At 53.9% G+C, this 19399-nt stretch overlaps 1 protein-coding gene across 3 annotated transcripts; it reads left to right on the top strand.

Annotated features, from left to right (window-relative positions):
- Window positions 1–19255, top strand: DNAJB12 (DnaJ heat shock protein family (Hsp40) member B12). 3 transcript variants are annotated; one of them, XM_068547775.1, is made up of 9 exons: window positions 1–204; window positions 7878–8058; window positions 9272–9417; window positions 11406–11591; window positions 11711–11790; window positions 13722–13831; window positions 15306–15478; window positions 16114–16211; window positions 17388–19255. In XM_068547775.1, the coding sequence occupies exons 1-9, from the start codon at window positions 72–74 to the stop codon at window positions 17415–17417; spliced, it is 1137 nt and encodes a 378-aa protein (XP_068403876.1). In that variant the 5' UTR covers window positions 1–71; the 3' UTR covers window positions 17418–19255. The 3 variants fall into 3 exon arrangements, with proteins under 3 accessions (XP_068403876.1, XP_068403878.1, XP_068403877.1); XM_068547777.1 differs by having other exon boundaries at window positions 16114–16258; XM_068547776.1 differs by having other exon boundaries at window positions 16114–16264.
- The last annotated feature ends 144 nt before the right edge of the window (window positions 19256–19399 follow it).

The following is a 19399-nucleotide window of genomic DNA, read 5'->3' as shown; positions in this document are numbered from 1 at the left end:
CGCGCCGGGTGCTGGCGCAGCCCTTCGCTCTCCCGGCCTCCCCCTCCCTGGTTCCGCGCTCTGGTTCCGCCATGGAATCCAACAAGGATGAAGCCGAGCGCTGTATTAGCATCGCCCTCAAGGCCATCCAGAGCAACCAGCCCGACCGGGCGCTCCGCTTCCTGGAGAAGGCGCAGCGGCTGTACCCGACGCCGCGAGTTCGCGGTGAGTGTGAGGTGCCGGAGACACGGAGGGGACATTAGAACTGATGGGGGGAATACGGGAACGGACCGACGGGAGCAGTTGGAGGAGGGGGAGGGGTGGCGAGGCGCGGCTACGCCTGCGCACTGAGACGCGCGGTGGCCGCAGGGAGGTGTAGTCTTTGGCTCCCACGCCTCTCCGGGATGCTGGACACCTGATGACAGGGGCGACAGCGACTTCAGATTTCCAGGTGCTTGCAGAACGCTCTGAGATTTGGAGTTCCCAAGAATGAGAGGCGCTGGCAGACGGGGCGAAAGGAACTTACGTGAAAGAGAAATCGAAACTACTTTTCCCAAGGGGCCTTTCGGCGGCCCAAGGGCAGTTGCCGGCCTGAAAATATTATAGTTCAGGAAAATAAAGGTAACTCCTCTGAAGGAGAGAATGAGTTCTATAGAGGGAAAGAGGACTTCCGACCTTCGGACGGCCTGAAAAGGCATCTCCATATCTTCACTCCCTCGCACGTCTCCCGGCGAGGGCCGGGGACCACCCTCCCCAAACTAGAGCCGGCCTTTTTCACATTCCACACACCACCTTGGAGCGTCTGTCCTGAGACCGGGCTCTTCACTCCCTCCTGGAGACTCTTCTCCCGCTTGCGAGATTCAGAGCGATGGCCTTATCCTCCCCCACCCACCCTCGCCCCCAGGAGTCCATCAATGGCCGGCCATATGGACGGCTGGACAGCCACAGGCTGCTAAGCGGCCCTGGTCTGTTTCCAAACCAAAGAGGGAATAGTGAGGTTGTCTATACTACTGATCACCTCTCTCTACCCAGGAACCCTTTTTTTCTTTAACCTAAGTCTTCTTTGGAGTTTTTCTTCATACACGCTGGAGGGGAGAAAGAGGTTGTCCATTAAAGATACAGATTTTGCGCCTGCAGTTACCACTTAGTAAAGTGGCCTATAGCAGGTACTCAGAAGACCTGGGTTCTCATCCTAACTGCTACCATGTGATCTTTCTGAGCTTGGATTTCCTCAACTGGAAAATTAGAGGGTTGGCACAGATAATGTGAATAACAATCATACCCATAGGGCTTTTCAGTTTAGAGAGCTCTTTCAGTGCATTTTCTCTCTTGAGCCTGCCTTATCAGGGAGGCAGAGCAAAGATCATTATCTTTGTTCTATAGATGAGGAAATAACCTCAGAGGCCAGGGAATTACCCAGGATTACATAGCTAGAAATTGCAAAGTTCTGTGACTCTCTACATGTTTAGTAAAGGAATGAAATGAAACTGAACAGCAGCAGTCAGCCTTCTAACCCTTCTTGCCTGCGTTATGAAATTGAGAAAGGGTAATAGTGGTGGAAGAGGCAGCCTGGAATGCCTGAATTTTTCTCCCTCCTGATTCTGCGGGTTGATCTGTGGCCTGTTTGCCTTAGAGAGAGTTTCAGTCTGTATTTTCCAGGACTCCTGAGGTAACCTGCTCAAGGAACTTTTCTGTGAAATCACACTCTGTAAAAGGGGAGCCCTCTATATGGGGGGGGGGGGCTTCCAGCTCTCAGCGTTCTGTCTGACTCTGATACTTCAAGCGTTCAGAAACAGGCAGCCAAGAAAGGATGGTAACAACATGGCCTGTGGAGCTCTTCTGTCAGCAAGCCCCCTGGTCCAGTTCAGGTGCTTGGATGGGTGTCCTTCCTGGGGCACAAGTACTGGAATTTGCTCAGGCAGAAGAGTGACCTGCTGCATATTTGTCATATTCATGTTATTCTGAAAAGAGTATATGGCTCGTGATTCTCTGTGAACTTCACCTTGTGCCGTCTGCAGCCCTGCACTGAGCTGACAAGGATGTGGGGGTAATTTGGGCTTGAGATGGGGAAACCTTGGTTAAAAAATATTAGGTAGTTGTCTACACTTGATGTTTAAAGTTTGAACTCATTCCGGATACGTATTTAATGCAAAGACTTCTTTCTTTTGTTTCATTTGTAAAGTCTCTGCTTGTTGCTAAGTGGTAATAAGATTGGTAAGACATGATTGTTCACCTTAAGGAGCTTCCGATCTAGTGAAGGAGACAGAGTTACAGAAAACATAATATTGCAAACCATAAAACAAGAGCTGTGATTAAACAAAAATTAAGCACAGTGTTAGATGCTGAGAACTTAAAGATGGATGTGAAAAATCCAGTCCCTTTCCTCCATGAGTTCAGTCTGCTGAGGTGGAGATGGGGGGCGGGGGCGGCGTGGAGGATAAACTATAAGCAGTATCATGACAGGGACATAAAAATAATTGTAGATCACAGCGAGGGAAGGCTTCAGGGAGTAGAATGGGAGGCCGCATTTGAACTGCACTTTGGAGGAAGGTAGGAGACTTGAGAAGGGCGTACGGGGGAAAAAGACATGGAGGCTGGAAACTGTAAGAGGTGTGGGGGAAGGAATTGAGTTTAACAAGATGTGGAGGCTGTGGAGGTAGTAATTTGAGTGTACAGAGGACTATGGTTGGAAAATAGGATGGAGCCAGATGGTGGGAATTCTTTCCTGCCATGCCAGGATATTTTCACTTTATTCTGTAGTTAATGGAAAAAACTACTGAAGTTTTTGATAGCAGGAGGAAGATAAGGGTACTGTTCTTAGAAAGAGAACAGCATGAAGATCCCACATGCTGCAGAGCAACTAAGCCGTGCACCACGACCACTGAGCCTGTGCTCTAGAGCCTGCGAGCCACAACTCCTGAGCCTGCGTGCCACAACTACTGAAGCCCGTGTGCCTAGAGCCCGTCCTCCGCAACAAGAGAAGCCACGACAATGAGACGCCCGCGTACTGCAACAAAGAGTAGCCCCCGCTCACCGCAACTAGAAAAGCCCACGCACAGCAACAAAGACCCAACACAGCCAAAAATAAAAAACAAACAAATAAATAAATTTATTTTTTAAAAAAATAGAGAACAGCATAAAGGGTTAATGAGTGGGAAGAGAGACTCAAGGCAGAAACCTGTTGGGAGACACTTGCCTTGAGTGGGTTAGGAGTTATGAGGGCCTGAGATAAGGCAGCACGGATCAGGATAAAGTCACTGGAGGAAAGGTACTGAGCCTTCTGTGAGAGAAGGATGCTGAGGAGAAATGGGGACTCAGAATTCAAGCCTGTGTGACCAGGAAGAAACCAAGGCTGAAGAGCATGGGTGGGAAGAGATGGGCAGAGTGCAAGGTGCCTGTGGGATGTTCCAAAGAAGCTGTCAGCTTGGAGCTCAGGAGAGAGCTCCCGATTCCTGCTGAAAGTCTGCTGTCATCAGTTCGTTGGAACCCATTGGAGTTGTGCCTGGCTGAGGTCACTGTGGGAAAGTGTGAAACGTGTAGCAGAGGCTGCTGCAGGCACAACCATCGCCACATCTGCCCTTAGGCAATAGGCAGAGACAGAGGAAGCAGGAGAGTGAGCTAGAGCAACAGCAGGAAGAGGCAGTCCCAGGAGAGGGCAGTGGCCAGGTAGCCATGGAGCCATGTGTCAGGGAGGCTGTGAGCAGCACTGTCGGTTGCTGCAGAGGCCGCGTGGGAAAAGGGCAGGTCGAGAAATGAAAGGGAAAGGCGCGAGAGCATGGGTGGAAGCTTGGCCTTGGAGAAGTGGAAGGACAGACGGAGGGCTGGGGTGAGAGGAGGCTCAGAGGAACCTCGAAGGGCCAAGGGACCTCACAGTGAAAGGATGTGAGGGGACTTGAAACTCTGCCGCAGGAGGTGGGATGGGGAGGCACCGAGGGCTGGACAGATGTAGGGGGCCCTGAGCTGGGAAGTCACAGGGCAGGGGGCCAGTCTGTCCCTTTCTGAGAGTTTCTGTCCAGCTTCTGCAGCCTGGTAGCCCTTGGCTTCACTGCAGGCTTAGCGACAATGATGGAAGGCACTGTGTTTTCCAGGGAGCTGATGAGAACATCTGCAGGCCTCAGTTTCCCCAGCATACAAAGTGAGGGTTAGCCATGGAGGACAGCTCGGCTGCCTCAGATTCTGTGGAAGCACCTGGCACAGAGACTGACACAGTTCAGAATGAGTAGCTGGTAATATTGTGATCTGGGCTGATGAACTGGCCAGCCACGGGAACAGGCTGGCCAGGGAGGTGAGGGAACCCAAGGTGGGGCGCTGGGGAACTCAGGGCTTCGGAAGATAAAGTCTCAGCACTCAGCAGGCTTTGGACCTAGTTGTAACCGTGAGATGTCAGGCCGTCCCAGACTCCAGGTCCATGCCAAAGGCTGCTCAAGATTCTATGCAGTGGCTGGCTCTGGGGTCCAGGCTAAGTCAGGAAGGCCAGCGCACGGGAGAAGGGAGGATTGGTAGCTGAGAGAGTTTGGCATTCAGGGTCCAGGAATGAGGGATGTACCAGGGCTGGCAAGGTCCAGGGTGGGGCTGTCTATTGAAGGACTGAGCGCACCCCCCATTGTGTGATCAGTCCTTCCATTTACCTTATTTCATGGAATCTTACTTACCCCCTGAACAACTCTGTGAGGGCAGGGACTGTGTCTTCACTGAGGAATTAGGTAACTTGACAAGGCCACATGGCTAATTAGCAAAGGCCCCAGACCGTCCAGCCCCACTCCCAGGCTCCTTCCCTAATCCAGCGTACCTCTCCTCACTTAGCTTGGGCACTGCAGGTACATAGAGACACCTGGAGATGAAGTTACAGTAACAGATGACACAGTGTTTGCTGGGCATTGTGCTCAGTCCTTTGTAAGTGTTCACTCATTTACTGATTTACTCTTTCAAGTTTCTTGAGGGAGATACAATTTTACATGGAGAAGCTAAGTTAACTTGTCCAAGGTGACTCTGCTAGCAAGTGGCAGGCCAGGTGTGAAGCTGGGCAGTCTGACTCTCCAGTCTGGGTTTGAGGAGGGGCCTCCCCTAGTAGCTTTGGCCGTAGAAATGCTCTCACATCTACCTGAGCTGCTACTGCCCCCACCCCAGCTTTGGTCTCTTCCACCAATTTCCCTTCTTTTTAAATGTCTGCCAGCTTTACTGGGAAGGGGCAGAGTCAGGATTTGAACCCAATCATGTCTGTCTAACTCCATTGCCACATTAAACTATTCTATCTCCTACTCTTTTGTTACTTTGCCTATCAGCCACTGTGCCATGAGGGATGTAACAGTGAGACAGGATGAGGCGGCCACATTCGGGGCCTAGCAGAGGGGATGTCCAGGCCACAAGAGAGACTTAATTGTCAACACCAGAAATCTTGAATTGCCACCTCAAACAGGAACGTTCTGTGTGACCCAGAGCACATCCATTCCCCTTTGGGCTCTCTTTTTGCAGTGTAGGGAAATTAGAGGGGCTGATTCCATGTAACTGCCTAAAAAGCTTCCAGAATGTTCCCTGAAAGGTACTGGAGAGAGTCCATCCCATCTCCTGGCTGATGCTCCTGTGCATCTACAGCAACTGAATGGCTGGTCGTGTTGTCCTTAGGGCATCAGCCTGGACCACTGGGGCTTCCAGAGAAATCGAAATAAACAGCTTCTTTAAAAGCCCTAGGAAACCAGCAAACCAGCTCCTGCCTCAGTGCCATCTTGATCAGCGTCGCTTTACCTGTTGGTTTCTTCCTTTGCCATTTCCTTGGTGCCTGGCATAGACCTGGAGCCTGGTACGGCCTGATATCTCACGGTTACAACTGGGTCCAAAGCCTGCTGGGTGCTGAGACTTTGCCTTCCTAAGACTTGCAGCTCCCCAGCGCCCACACCTTGGGTCCCCTCACCTCCCTGGCGAGCCAGTTCATCAGCCCAGGTCACAGTATTAGCAGCCCCTCATTTCGAACTTTTACTCTATGTCAGTCTTTGTGCCAGGTGCTTATACACATCTCATTTCATCCTTATCTACTGTGAGGAAAGCGAGATTCCGAGCAATTTCACAGATCAGCCAGGGTCAGAGTGTTAGGAAGTGGCTGACCTGAGATTTGAAACCTGGGTCTTTGTGAATGAACTTCTCTCTTGGAACAGCTGTGCTGGAAGGGGCTCCCCCTGCCAGGCTCCTGTGGTCTGGGATAGCAACGTAGTCAAGAGCGTGGTTTCAGGAGCTGGACATCCTGGAATTTAAGTGCTGCTACTCATCTCGTATAGCCACAGGCAAGGTGATCAAACGCAGCTCCTTCCTTACAACAGGGATGGCAGTAATAAGACCCAGCTCTAAAGTCACTATCAAGGTTAAATGGGCGAATACATGTAGAGCACCGTGTCGAGGCCTGCTGACTCATAGTGAGCACTCATCACTCTCTCCTCTCTGAGCGCCTTCTCAGGCTTTGCTACAGGAGCCTCTCCACCCCATCATGCAGGGCAGGCTCACCTGTCAGCCTCTGTGTTTGGATTTCCCAGCTGCTGACTCAGTGAGAACACGTGAATTTACTGCAATTCACGGGCAGCGGTGGCTCAGGACACAGTGGTCCACTTGAGCCCCAGTGCTCTGCTCTCAGCGAGCCCTGCTCCAGGCTTTGGGTGAGACCCACACGCGTCGCAGTAGGGAGTGTCTGACACCCAGCACGGTGCCTGGAGCCCCGCAAGCACCTGGCACATTTGAAGGAAGCTGATGACCATCCAGGCTGTGCTGCCATCCTTGCTCTGCACAGAGGTGTCCTGGGTCCCTGCAGTGGTCCAGATGCCTGGTTTCCCAGGGCGCTGTACCCCAGGCGTGACTAGGGGGCTCACGGCTGGTTATGTGCCTGTAATAAATGGGCACAGGGGACTCCTGCCAGAGATATGGGCCTTTCCTCATTGAGTCGGCAGGCACCAAGGACTTGGGTTTGAATAACTGTGACCCTCTCTGAGGGTGACAGCTAAGGCCCTGTATAGACTATGAACATTGAAGTAGGACATTTGATGTGGCCAGCCATTTGGAAAAGGTAAACAATAGCAAGCAGTGAGCACAGCCGATGTTAGTCCTGAGTCTCACACCACCCCTGGCCCTCTGGGGCAGAATCAGTGCCCCCCCATTCCTCTCCATGGCTAAGGGAGAGGAAGCCTTCTCCAGGAAGCCTTCTGACCAATCCCAGCTGACTCAGATGGTCCTGCTAAGTGGAATCCCCATTACAGAGTACTTTGCCCATCTTCTCACTCAACGGAGGGTGGCTATTAAACACATTACTTTGGGATTTTATTTATTTATTTATTTATTTATTTATTTATTTATTTATTTTTGGCTGTGTTGAGTCTTCATTGCTGCACGCGGGCTTTCTCTAGTTTCAGCGAGTGGGGGCTACTCTTCGTTGCCATGTGCAGGCTTCTCCTTGCGGTGGCTTCTCTTGTTGCAGAGCACAGGCTCTAGGCGCGGGCCTCAGTAGTTGTGGCGTGCAGGCTCAGTAGTTGTGGCTCACGGGCTTAGTTGCTCCGCAGCATGTGGGATCTTCCCGGACCAGGGATCGAACCCGTGTCCCCTGCATTGGCAGGTGGATTCTTAACCACTGCACCACCAGGGAAGTCCACTTTGGGATTTTAAAAACCTAAAGCGTTAATGGTTTATTTTTGTGCTGAGTTTAAAAATGATCTATACCCTAAGAACTGTGGATCCTAAGAGAGCAGGCAACTATCCCGTTAGCCCTCCACAGGCCCAAGTCAGGGAAGGAGCGAGCTTCGTTGGGAAAAAGACTGGGTGGGATGCGGGGGTCCCGGGATCTCCCAGGGCCAGGCAGTCCCTCAGCCATTGCACATGGCCTTGCTGGAGGAGGATCCCTGAATAGTTTCCTTGCTTTTGCACAGCCCTGATCAAGTCCCTCAACCAGAAACCACAGTCGGCCGGCGACCAACCGCAACCCGCCGAGGCAACCCAGGCAACCCATAGGAAAGCAGGTGGGACCGGCGCCCCCTCGGCCAACGGTGAAGCCGGAGGAGGAGAGAGCACCAAAGGCTACACTGCCGAACAAGTAGCGGCCGTGAAAAGGTAGAGGGCTGGGCGGGTGGGCAGGGGCCAGAGCCTGGTGTGTTGGGACATTTTCAACTCTAGAGAAGGCTTCCTGCAGCCTGTCATCCACCTCACCTGGGAGGGTCTTAAGGCTGGAGGAGGTTCAAGAAGCCGAGCTCACCAGGCCCTCTCCTTGTTTCCCACGAGGCTCTGGAGTGCTGGCCTCAGGGCTCCACTGTTCCTCCCACCAAGACAGCCCACAGCAGAGGCTGGAAAAGCTGACGCTGCTGGCTTCCTCTGCCACTGGCCAGCAGGTCCTGGGCCTCTTTACACAGCCCTGTTTGTCAGAGATGAGGCCTGGTCTCCCCTCCAGATACTCCCCCAACCCACACTCCTGCCCCCAGCAAAGGCCCTTTCGGATCAGAGCCTGTGTGGGGTAGAGTGGAGACGGGAGACGGTTATCCCTCCAAGGCTTGGGCCGACCCTGCACAGAGCAGCTCGCTACCAGGCTGAGACGGTCCAGCCAAGGCTTCTCAGCAGTAGCTACTCCTGCTCCCGTTTCTCCTGAGGCCTCCCTACCAGCCGGCCTCGGGAATCCCTCTGCAGTCATTCCCACATGGGCCTGGGTGCTAGTGAAGACATTGGCAAGCTTCAGGCCTGGGGTTCAGCCTCTGTGTGACCCAGCGTGACTATAGTTTGCCATAAAAGCATTTGCCAAATTTACGTCTTTCTGACCAGACAGGATTTTGACCAGACAAGCCCATGGGTTATAAGCAATAGAAACTGATTGTGGGCCAAGAGTCAGGGGTTCTCCAGGGACCCCAGGAATAAGAATCAGTGGAAGAGAAACAGCATCTCTTCAGGGCCCTGTGATGGGGTGAACAGACACCTGCCGTGTCTGGCCTCTCTGTTACCCCCTCAGACTCGGATAGCCAGGAGAGTAGAGCTTGGCAGAGCCTGGAACACACCTGCCCTTGGGCAGAGGCCCCTGATTGACGGACACTGACTGTCCTTCTGTGGTTGCCTGCAGTGAGGGTGCTGTTAGCTCCGGGAAATGGTTCCTGGCCTGGCAGAAACAGCGACTGCCCCCTCTTGAATCCTGAGTGTATTCTTGCTGTCTCTACTGGGCCTGTCCTGCTGGTCCCCAAGCGTGCTCAGAGCTGTGCACCCACACTGCTCTTTCCTCGCCCGCCACACCTCCCCGCCTGGGCCCACGTAGAGGTCCCCCACCAAGCTCCTCTCCCTTCTCTAGGGTCAAGCAATGTAAAGATTACTATGAGATCCTGGGGGTGAGCAGAGGGGCCTCAGATGAGGACCTGAAGAAGGCCTACCGCAGACTGGCCCTCAAGTTCCACCCTGACAAGAACCGCGCGCCTGGCGCCACTGAAGCTTTCAAAGGTGAGCCGGCCCTGGTTCCCTAGTGTTTGGCTGTTTTGATCGCCTGTCCTTGGGAGGGAGGGAGGGAAAAGGGGCTTTTCCAGGAAATGGCCTTGGGAAGTGGCTCAAGTCCTCCCAGCTCAGGAGCTGCTTCCTGGGAAGAAGGTCCCAGTAGCCACCTCCGGCCACATGGTCTGTCAGAGCACAGATGGCGCCACTCCTCTCTCTCCTTGCCCCTCACTCCCCGGGGGTTACAGGAGGGGAGCTGAGGCAAGAGAGGACCGGTGGCTTCTCCAAGGTCACATGGTGGTTGAGGGGCAGAAGCAGGCCTCCTGACTCACCCGTGTTCACTTCCTCATCCTGGGATCTTGGTAATAGTTTCCCTGTGCTGAGAAACTGGGTGGCCCTGAGTCAGAGTTTGGTGGCCTCCTCAGCACCAGCAGCCGTGGGCAACCCACCCCGGCCTCTTTATACACACCCCCTGTCCCTCTCACACCACACGCAGCCTAGGGCCTGCCCTGGGGGGATGTGAAAGTCTCTCTGGCCTCAGGGCCTGTTGGTTCTGGCGTGGGTGCTTCAGTTCTGGCTGAAATGATAAGCTGCCCTTTAATCATTTATATTTTCACTGAACAAATCAGGCACACGTGCCGGTTCTGTGCCAGCACTGAGTTGCTGGGCGCTGCAGTTCCACAGACATCTCTTCTCTCACACCCACCTTGTCCTCAGTGGAACCTTCAGGATCTTAAGCTCACTCCCTCTGGGGGATGGCATGGTGACTAGCCCTGTCTGGCCCAAGCAGGGTGCTGTGCAGTACGGGGGCTGGGACCACAACCAGTGGGGAGTCTGCGGCAGAGCAGACCCCAAGACCCAGTGTGCTGTCTCACAGCGCTGCCCCAGGTGCTCCATTCCAGGCTGCTTGGGGTTGGTCCCCAGTGAGGCAGTCTGCAGGCGTCTTCCCTCTGCTGGTCCGCCAGCCCCAGGGGAAGAAGGAGAATGGGACTGGGGAGGCAGGGTAGCTGTGGTTAATGTTTCTCCAGCCCTGACCTCTGCCTGCAGCCCTGCCCCGACAGGCGCTGAGAGACCACACCTGGCCTCGGGGCCCTGTCACAATGGGAGGAGGAGGAGCATTCTCCTTATTCTCAGGGGTTGCAGGTTGTGAAGAGATGCAGCTTTGACCTACTCCTTTGAGAGAGTGGGCCGCTGGAGAAGGAGCAAGAGACGAAGGAGGGCTCGGAGCTGGGGCCCTCGGGGCACAGGCCTCCCACCTGGGGAGCTCTAATGGGGAGGCCCCAGGGCTGCGCCAAGGAAGAGCGGCTGGGACCTGGACCCCAGGGAAGACAGGGCTCGCCATGCCACAGCGCCAGCAGTGGTGAGCTGGGGGACGTGGCCTCTCCTGGGAGTTCCTGCTGCTCTCCAGTTTACAACAGCACATCACGTGTTTGTTCAGCCCTCATGTCGTGCTATGACTTCAAGATTACATACCCTCCAGAAAGGGATGCCCCATCCCACTGGACACCTCAGGAGAGAGTGATGAAGTAGGGGCGTTTTGGTGGTTTTCATAAAGTCGGAGAGCAGACTTGAAGCAAGACACACCTGGGTTTGATTCCTGGCTCTACAGCATCAGACGTGTGTGAGCTGACACTTCAGCTCTCTGAGCCTCAGTTTTCTCATTGGTAAAATGGCGATGGGTTGTTAGGAGTAAGAAAGATAATGCCCATAAAGGGCCTGGCGCGTAGAAAAAATTGGACCGTCGTCGCGAGGTGGAGAGTAAGGAGCCTGAGCATTAACCCTCCACCCAGCCCAGGCTGCCTGCATTCACTTAGAGGTACTCCTGCATGTCCCCCACCCGCCCCCTCTTGCTCAACAGCCAGACTTCCCGCTGGCCCCTAGGACTCCTGCTTCCTAGAGCACCACTTGGGTACCTGAAGGAAGTGAGTGCTTGGCCGCCATGGGCGCCTCCAGCTGCACCCCCAGCGTCCTCGGGCCTGACCGTTCTACCTTCCTTCTAGCCATTGGCACAGCATACGCAGTACTTAGCAACCCAGAGAAAAGGAAGCAGTATGACCAGTTCGGCGATGACAAGAACCAGGCAGCCCGGCACGGCCATGGGCACGGGGACTTCCACCGCGGCTTTGAAGCCGACATCTCCCCTGAAGACCTCTTCAACATGTTCTTTGGAGGTGGCTTCCCGTCTAGTAAGTGCCCCCGCTGTCCCCACAGCCAGGCCTCCCTGGTGGTGGTGGTGGGAGACTGGATGCCAGCCTCTCCCGTTCCCAGCAGCCCCACTCCTGACTCAGTCCCTCTGACCCCCCAGGTAACGTCCATGTCTATAGCAACGGCCGCATGCGCTACACGTACCATCAAAGACAGGACCGCAGGGAGAACCAGGGTGATGTGAGTGAGGAGAGCGCTGGGGAAGGGACGGGGAGGGTGCCCGGTGCCACCCAAGGGGATGGGGCCTGGGCTGGGGAGTGATACCCCTCGCTGACATTCTGCGGCAGCAGTGCCCCCAGAACTTCAGCCGGGAAGCCATCTTGGTCCCCCCGTGCCATCCCGCTGAGGGACACCAGAGGGAGCCATACTGCCCAGCACCCACAGCCAGAGTAGGGGTTTCATGGCCTCTGCTGGGGAATGTAATGCAGAAATTTCTCTACCTGCAGGCAGGTTCCAGTGTGAATGGCCTTTGTGAGGTCCATTTGTTCTTTTGGGGTTTTTTCCTTTTTTTAAGATTTAATTTTATTTATTTTTGGCTGCATTGGGTCTTTGTTGCTGTGCGCGGGCTTTCTCTAGTTGCGGCGAGCGGGGGCTACGCTTAGTTGCGGTGCACGGGCTTCTCATTGCGGTGGCTTCTCTTGTTGCGGAGCACGGGCTCTAGGTGCGCGGGCTTCAGTAGTTGTGGCTCGCGGGCTCTAGAGCGCAGGCTCAGTAGTTGTGGCGCACGGGCTTAGTTGCTCCGCGGCATGTGGGATCTTCCCGGACCAGGGTGTGAACCCGTGTTCCCTGCATTGGCAGGCGGATTGTTAAGCACTGCACCACCGGGGAAGTCCCGGTCAATTTGGTAAATCCAAAGTGACATTTTCCAAGCAACGGAAAGTTAAACTTAACGATAGAATTGTAAAGGATGACAACATAGGGCTGGCTCTTCTTCTTTTCAGCACTCTTTAAAAATGTATACAGGGACTTCCCTGGTGGCGCAGTGGTTAAGAATCCGCCTGCCAGTGCAGGGGACACGGGTTCGATCTCTGGGCCAGGAAGATCCCACATGCTGTGGAGCAACTAAGCCCGTGCACCGCAATTACTGAGCCTGTGCTCTAGAGCCGTGAGCCACACCTACTGAAGCCCACGTGCCTAGAGCCCGTGCTCTGCAACAAGAGAAGCCACCGCAATGAGAAGCCTACGCAGCGCAACAAAGAGTAACCCCTGCTCGCCACAACTAGAAAAAGCCCGTGCCCAGCAACGAAGACCAAACGCAGCCAATAAATAAATGAATGAATAAATAAATAAATAAATAACAGCAAAGAGTAGCCCCTGCTCGCCACAACTAGAAAAAGCCCGTGCCCAGCAACGAAGACCCAACGCAGCCAGTAAATAAATAAATAAATAAATAAATAAAATTTATTAGAAAAAAAGTATAGAAAAGCTCTAACAAGACAGTGCATCAAACATTTTGAATGCCACAGATTATAAGACCAGCTGGCTGACTAAAATTAAAGCAGTTAGCTAAGATTAAAATACTGCGGACAGTTGCAGAATATTTAAAATTACGCCAGGCAGAGGGGTTCTCTTTTGCTCTGATAATGTGGCCTTCTGTTTTTATCCATGTTTTAAACTTTTATTTTGTGTGTATTTAACATACAGAAGAGTTTTTTAAATCACAGATTATCACACAGTGAACAAATTTTTTTATTTATAATTTCTTAACTGGCAGCTTTTAAATTGTTAATATAGTCATATGGTTCAGAATTCAGAAGGGTGTATATAGGGAAGGTCTCTCTCCAGCCCTGCCTCCCAAGTGTCTGGAGGCAGACGCTTTTGCTCACTTTATTTTTGGTATTCTCTCACAAGTAAATATGTATACCCACCTCCTACCCCAGCGTGTAACCCCAGTTGCTGCTTTGTTTTTATCTGGGGAAACTGGCAGGTAGAGGAGTTTCTGTATTTTGGGGACCCGTGGGAGGGAAGGGGAGGGAGCGGCGTCATGGCCTATCTGCATGGCAGCTGGCTGCCATCCGGACTCCATTGTGCTGGGGGAGCTGGTGGCGTTTGCCGCCAGCGTCGCCCCCCGCCCGGGTCCGGCTTGGGTGACCGTTGGCTCTTCCCTGCAGGGTGGGCTGGGGGTGTTTGTCCAGCTGATGCCCATCCTCATCCTGATCCTCGTGTCAGCTCTCAGCCAGCTCATGGTTTCCAGTCCACCCTACAGTCTCAGCCTGAGACCGTGAGTACCTGCAGCTGGGGTGAGGCCGGGATGCTGGGTAGACGGGGGCCTTTGAGTCTCAGCCCCCATCAGGGGCCTTCCTTCCCGTCCTCATCCAGTGGGTTCTTGATCAAAATGCAGAAAGCTGCTTAGAATCCAGACTTTCCCTGTGAAGCTGAGGTTCTTGATCTTTTAAGGATCATAGTCCCCTAAGAAAATGCAATGAAACCTGCAGATCTTTCCCCTAGAACACTGCACATACACCTGGTTTGCATATGATTTCACAGGCTGCATGACACTCTCCCCATCTTACCTGCTGGCCTTGAAATAAGAACCTCTTCTCTTCCATTCTGGTTGAGGGCCCTGGGGCCATGGGAAGAACAGGGGCTCTAGAGTCAGAGCAAGGGTGGCTTTGAATCCCAGCTCCTCTACTAACTAAGCAGCTATGTGACCCTGGAGTAGTTACATAACTTCTCTGAGCCCTGGTTTCCTCATTTATAAAATGGGAATAATAATAACATCTACCTGCTTATGAAAAATGAGTAATACACGTAGAATGCCAGGCTCATTAGAAATGCTTGACAACATTTGTTGAATGACTATATGGTCTCAACCACCGATAGTGAACTTGGGCAAGTTATTTGCCCTTTTAAAGCGTCAGCGCCCCTCATTTATTTCCAGCACCTGGCCCAGGATCGGGTGCTCAGCTTCTTTTGCTGGAAGCCGTCTGCTCCCATCTAGTGGCCCGGCTCTGCCTGGGAGCCTGACAGGATCCCTCTCAGCCAGCAGGGAGCAGAGTCGGTCCACTGGACCCACACCAGCCGGCACGGGCGCTCTGTGGCCTGATGCCAGCCTTTTTCTCTGCAGCCCGAGAGCTGAGAGGCAAGAATGGGCAGACAGGGGCTGTCCTCACCAGAGCACTAACTCCTGTCTGCATGTTGAGGCTCTTCCCTGAGCCTGCAGAGCCTGCAGTTGGAGCTGGAAGATAGAATCCAAGAGCTGGAAGGATACAACTCCTTGGAATCCTTCCTGTCATTTTGTTCCTAAGACTCTTCACTCTATACTGGGAGCTCCTGGATACACAGGCAGGCCCTTAGCAACGATTGGCTTAGGGGATGAATGAGGGAATGGAGGCACAGGGAGCTCAGGTCACACAGCTCGGTAGAGGTGGAGCCTCTGCTCACTCCGGGTTCCCTCCTTCCCTGACCAGGCCCTCCCAGAGAGGGGCTTCTCCGCAGAAGCCCCGGCAGCAGTGTGGTAAGCAGAGAGCCTGAGGAAGGCCTTGCCGTAGTCTGTGCCACTCATACGGGAGGGACCCCCTGCCTTTTCTCCGCACCCTCATTTGGGTAGCGTGGAGTTCCTGCTCTAGTTTGGGAAGGAAGCAGCTGCTCCTGTGGCCTGTGTGACACCTCCTGCTGGGAGCCCCGGTCATCCCTAGAGCTGCCCTGGGCCTGGGGACCCAAGCCCACTTTGTGCCTGGTCTGTTTCTGGCCAGGTCGGTGGGCCACGTCCACAGGCGAGTCACCGACCACCTGAACGTCGTTTACTACGTGGCAGACACGTTCTCTGAGGAGTACACAGGCTCCAGCCTCAAAATGGTTGAACGGAACGTGGAAGACGATTATATTGCCAATCTCCGAAACAACTGTTGGAAGGAGAAGCAGCAAAGTGAGTGTGTGTGTGTGTGTGTGTGTGTGCCAATCTCCGAAACAACTGTTGGAAGGAGAAGCAGCAAAGTGAGTGTGTGTGTGTGTGTGTGTGTGTGTGTATGGGGGCACAAAGCTTGAGAGCAGGGAAGGAAAAAGCCCTGCTCCCCCAGTGATCTGTGGGCCCAGCACCTGGCACCGCCCTGCGCCAGCCACGTCCTAGCCAAGAACCGGCCTCCACCCCTGTGTTTCCCTGGGGCTGGGAGCCTGGAGCCACCTGGAGATGTCCTCCAGCTTCCCGTAAATCACTGCAATCAGCCTGTTGTTTGGCTGCCGCAGGTAAGTATGTAGAGAGAGATCACAACATTTCTCCTCCCCACCCACTGACTGGGCATCTGGATCTATCCATGGGACCCTGGGGCCGTCTCACCAGAATAACAGGTTCTCTCTTTGGCTGGCCTCGCCTATACTCTATAGAAAGGGGCCTCTATTCTGCTCCCAAGGTGGGACCATATTTCCTCCTCCAGGGTCTACCCTAAGGGAAGCCAGCCCTGCCCCAGCTCCTGGGCCTGTAACTACCTTTCCCCTCCCGCACAGGCCAAGCAGGCATTGTAGCAGCCTTAGAGGTTGCCCTAACCCTGCCCCATTGCTTTGCAGAGGAAGGCTTGCTGTACCGGGCCCGCTACTTTGGCGACGCAGATATGTACCACAAAGCACAGAAGATGGGCACCCCGAGCTGTAACCGACTGTCAGAGGTGCAGGCCTCCCTGCATGGATAGTCCTGGGCCAGCCTGCCACCGAGGTCCAAGTATGAGCCAGGGCCTCCTCTGCCCTGCAACTCCTGGCAGCTCTGGTCTTGGTCATGAGGCAGAGGAGGGTGGTAGGAGGGAGGGAGGGAGCCTGTGATCGTGGCACAGTTTCCCTGTCCCCAGCCTGGCCTCCAGCCTGCAGAGTTGGGACAGCTCTGGGGTGTGCTGGGAAACTGAAGTCTTTAGTGCCCTTTAGTGCCCCTCCACAGCACCCTACCCTGCTCGCTGGCTCTGGAGCTGTGGGGTGCCCAAGGCTGCTGCTGAGGGCCACTCATGCCTCCTTGGTCTACTTCAGCCATCCAGTCCCCCATGGCCCTTTCCCAAGTGCAGCAGACTATTATCTGTGCCCTGGGATTTAGGCTGCCGAGTATTACTGAGCCCCTGAAAGCCCCCACACACTCCCCAGCTGACACCAGGATGAACCACGTGGGAACGGGTGGGCCGAGAGCCCTTCCTCTTCCCCTGTCCTTCCAGGCAGGAGGAAATGGAACAAGATGGTTGGGCAGCCAGACAGCGCCCAGGGGAGGGAGCCGACAGGCTGGGAGCAGGAGGGGCCTGTGCCCCCAGACTGGTCCTTGTCTGGTGGGGTCAGAGGCCTTCTCAACACCACTGCACCTGGAAGCCGCAGGCATCCGGCCCACCCAGGCATCTCACCTGTGGTCTGAGGAAGGGAACAGAAGGTCATGAGTTCAGGGTCGAACGAACAGAGAACCCTTAGCACAGAAGGAGTGGGGGAAAAAAGGTGCTGGTAGCAGGCTCCCTGCCTCCTTTACCCCTGTGTGTGGATAGCAGGCTCTGTTCCCAGCATTTGCCAGAGGGGACAGCTTGGACCAAGCCCAGAGGAGTGTGGGCAGAGCTGCTAATGGTTCTTTTTTGTGTTGGTCCGCTGCCCACCCCCTCCTCTGCCTGTGTCCCCTCAGCAGGGATCCAGCTACAGACTCTGCTTTGAGGCCGTTTGCTGGTGCCTCTGGGAGAGAGAAACAGACTGCAGGAGGGCGACGGGGCAGGGGCTGAGGTGGGCAGCGCCGGACAGGGCCGAGGAGTTGGCTTGTTAGTGTGGGCTGAGCTGGAGGCTCTGGGGCACGTAACTGCCAAGCTAACTGTTACCACTCTCCTCCCCAGACTATGAAATCCCTGGAGAATTTGTGGTGACATGCACTGAGCCAAGGTGACGAACTGTATATTTAAGGAAAGACAAAAAAAGAAAAAAAATTAAAATGGAATTGGAGGCCGGACACTGCACAACTGCCCTCTCTCTCACCCAGTAAATGCAGAAAGCTGCTAGGACAGACAGGAAAACCTGCCATGGGGCTGCTTCCCTTCCTCCCAGGGCTGGCAGAGGCTCAGGCTCCACATCGGCTCTCTCCTAGGATACAGAAACCATGACAACGAAAGTAGAATGTAAAACTTGCAGCAAATGTCTGTAGGAAGGGCTGGGGTGGGGGGGGCACCCAACTGCCTTTCTTCCCCCCTCCCAGGAGCTACCACCAGTCACCTCAGTGGAGGTAATCAGAGGTGTTGGCCAAGGATAGAGAGGAGGAGGAAAGAGAACTCTCTGTAGAATGTAATTTATAGATGCGTGTATATGTATATATCTATTTATATGTAAATAACATATATAAAGATATATAGATATATAGAGATATAGTCTACTTTTTAAACTATGCAGGGATTTGGTTAAGTTGTTGAGTTGATTTCTTCCCTGTTTTAGAAAACAAGGCCTGTTTGGGGAAGGCAGCCTGGTCCTTCGAAGGCTAGACATTAGCCATAGCTGACAGCATGAGGAAAGTTGGGCCACAGCTTTTAACGTTCCCCTCAACCCCAGCCTGTTTTTGATGGCAGCAGTAATCATGATAGCATAAATCTGCAGAGAACTTGGAAGGTTGCCAGCGGTATGGTTAAACTGGAGAGGAGCAGGCTGCGGGGGAAGAAAGGACTCCTGGGGCCAGGTGCCAGGTCAGTATTGAGTCATGGTAGAGGCCCCAGATGGCCTGTGGGGATGAGACCACCCACCGCAAGTTTGGCCAGCTCAGGTGGGCGCTTTTTCCTGGTGCCCAGGAGCCCCCTGCCCCCCATGCCACTGAGAGCAGCAGTGTTGGAGAGGGGAACCAGGTTCTGCCTGACCACCTCCCCCCCCTTAGTCCCTATGTGAGTTTTGCCTTATAGGTGCCCCAGGGCACAGCCCCATTGTTGCTACTGGTTTTTCCTAAGTCATGTACCAAGGACTCCAGAAGGCTTTTCCTCCCAGAGTCAACCACGTGGGGCCCAGGACGCTGGGGCAGAAGCCGACTCCCGAAGAAAGTCCGTGACCGTGGGCGCCTCTGTCTCTACCCTCCATGGACATGATGCCACCCGGCCTTCTCTTGCATGTTGGATAAAGGATGCACCTGAACCAGAAGGGTTTTCTTATGGTCACCCTCAAATGAGGATTTTTCTCAAAACAGCAGTTGCTGCCAGGGAAGAGAGGGAGGTTTTATTTATTCCCACAGTTTATACTGGGCCTTTTGGAATTACCGTTTTTCCCAAATTTTCCTCTGGTGGTGGGTGTGTCATTGAGCCTGCCATCCTCCAAAGCCTTACTACCCCAAGCTGCCAGCCAGGAGGGGATCACCACCCTCCCAGAGCTTCTCTTGGCTCTTTTTATAAAAGTCCCCCAACAAATAGGATTCTTGCTGGGAAAGGGAGCTTGGTTAAGGAGAAATGTCAAATACGGTTTTTCAACAAGGTCCTGCCCTGTGATGAAGCACCCTCCCCCCCCCCGCCCCCGCCCAAAGAGATGCTCAGAACTGGATGTGGGTGAGAGCACCCTGCCCGTGGTGGCCCTGGTGCTCGGCTCCCACCACCCCAACCCTCTGGTCTCAGTAGATGTCCCTAGACGGGCTGAGCCATGTGCAATAAGAACATAGATCCTAATGGATCCACTGAGAAGCTGTATTTCTTGAAATAGAATTCTGAAATTGTATATCTATAAATATATGTTTATTATGTGATTGGTTGGCCTTGGTGGGTGTGTGTTGAGCAAGGGGGTTGAGCTGCGTGGGGAGCAGGGCACAAGCACCTGTTGCTGCTGACACTGTCCAGCCGATACCACAAGGAGTTTTGGTGGCAAGCCTGAATGTCCCCTCGCCCCAGCT

Source organism: Eschrichtius robustus, chromosome 7 (genome assembly GCF_028021215.1).
Source record: "Eschrichtius robustus isolate mEscRob2 chromosome 7, mEscRob2.pri, whole genome shotgun sequence".
NCBI lineage: Eukaryota > Metazoa > Chordata > Mammalia > Artiodactyla > Eschrichtiidae > Eschrichtius > Eschrichtius robustus.
The sequence above is the reverse complement of the archived record's forward strand: the minus strand, read 5'-3'. Positions and strand labels throughout refer to the sequence as shown.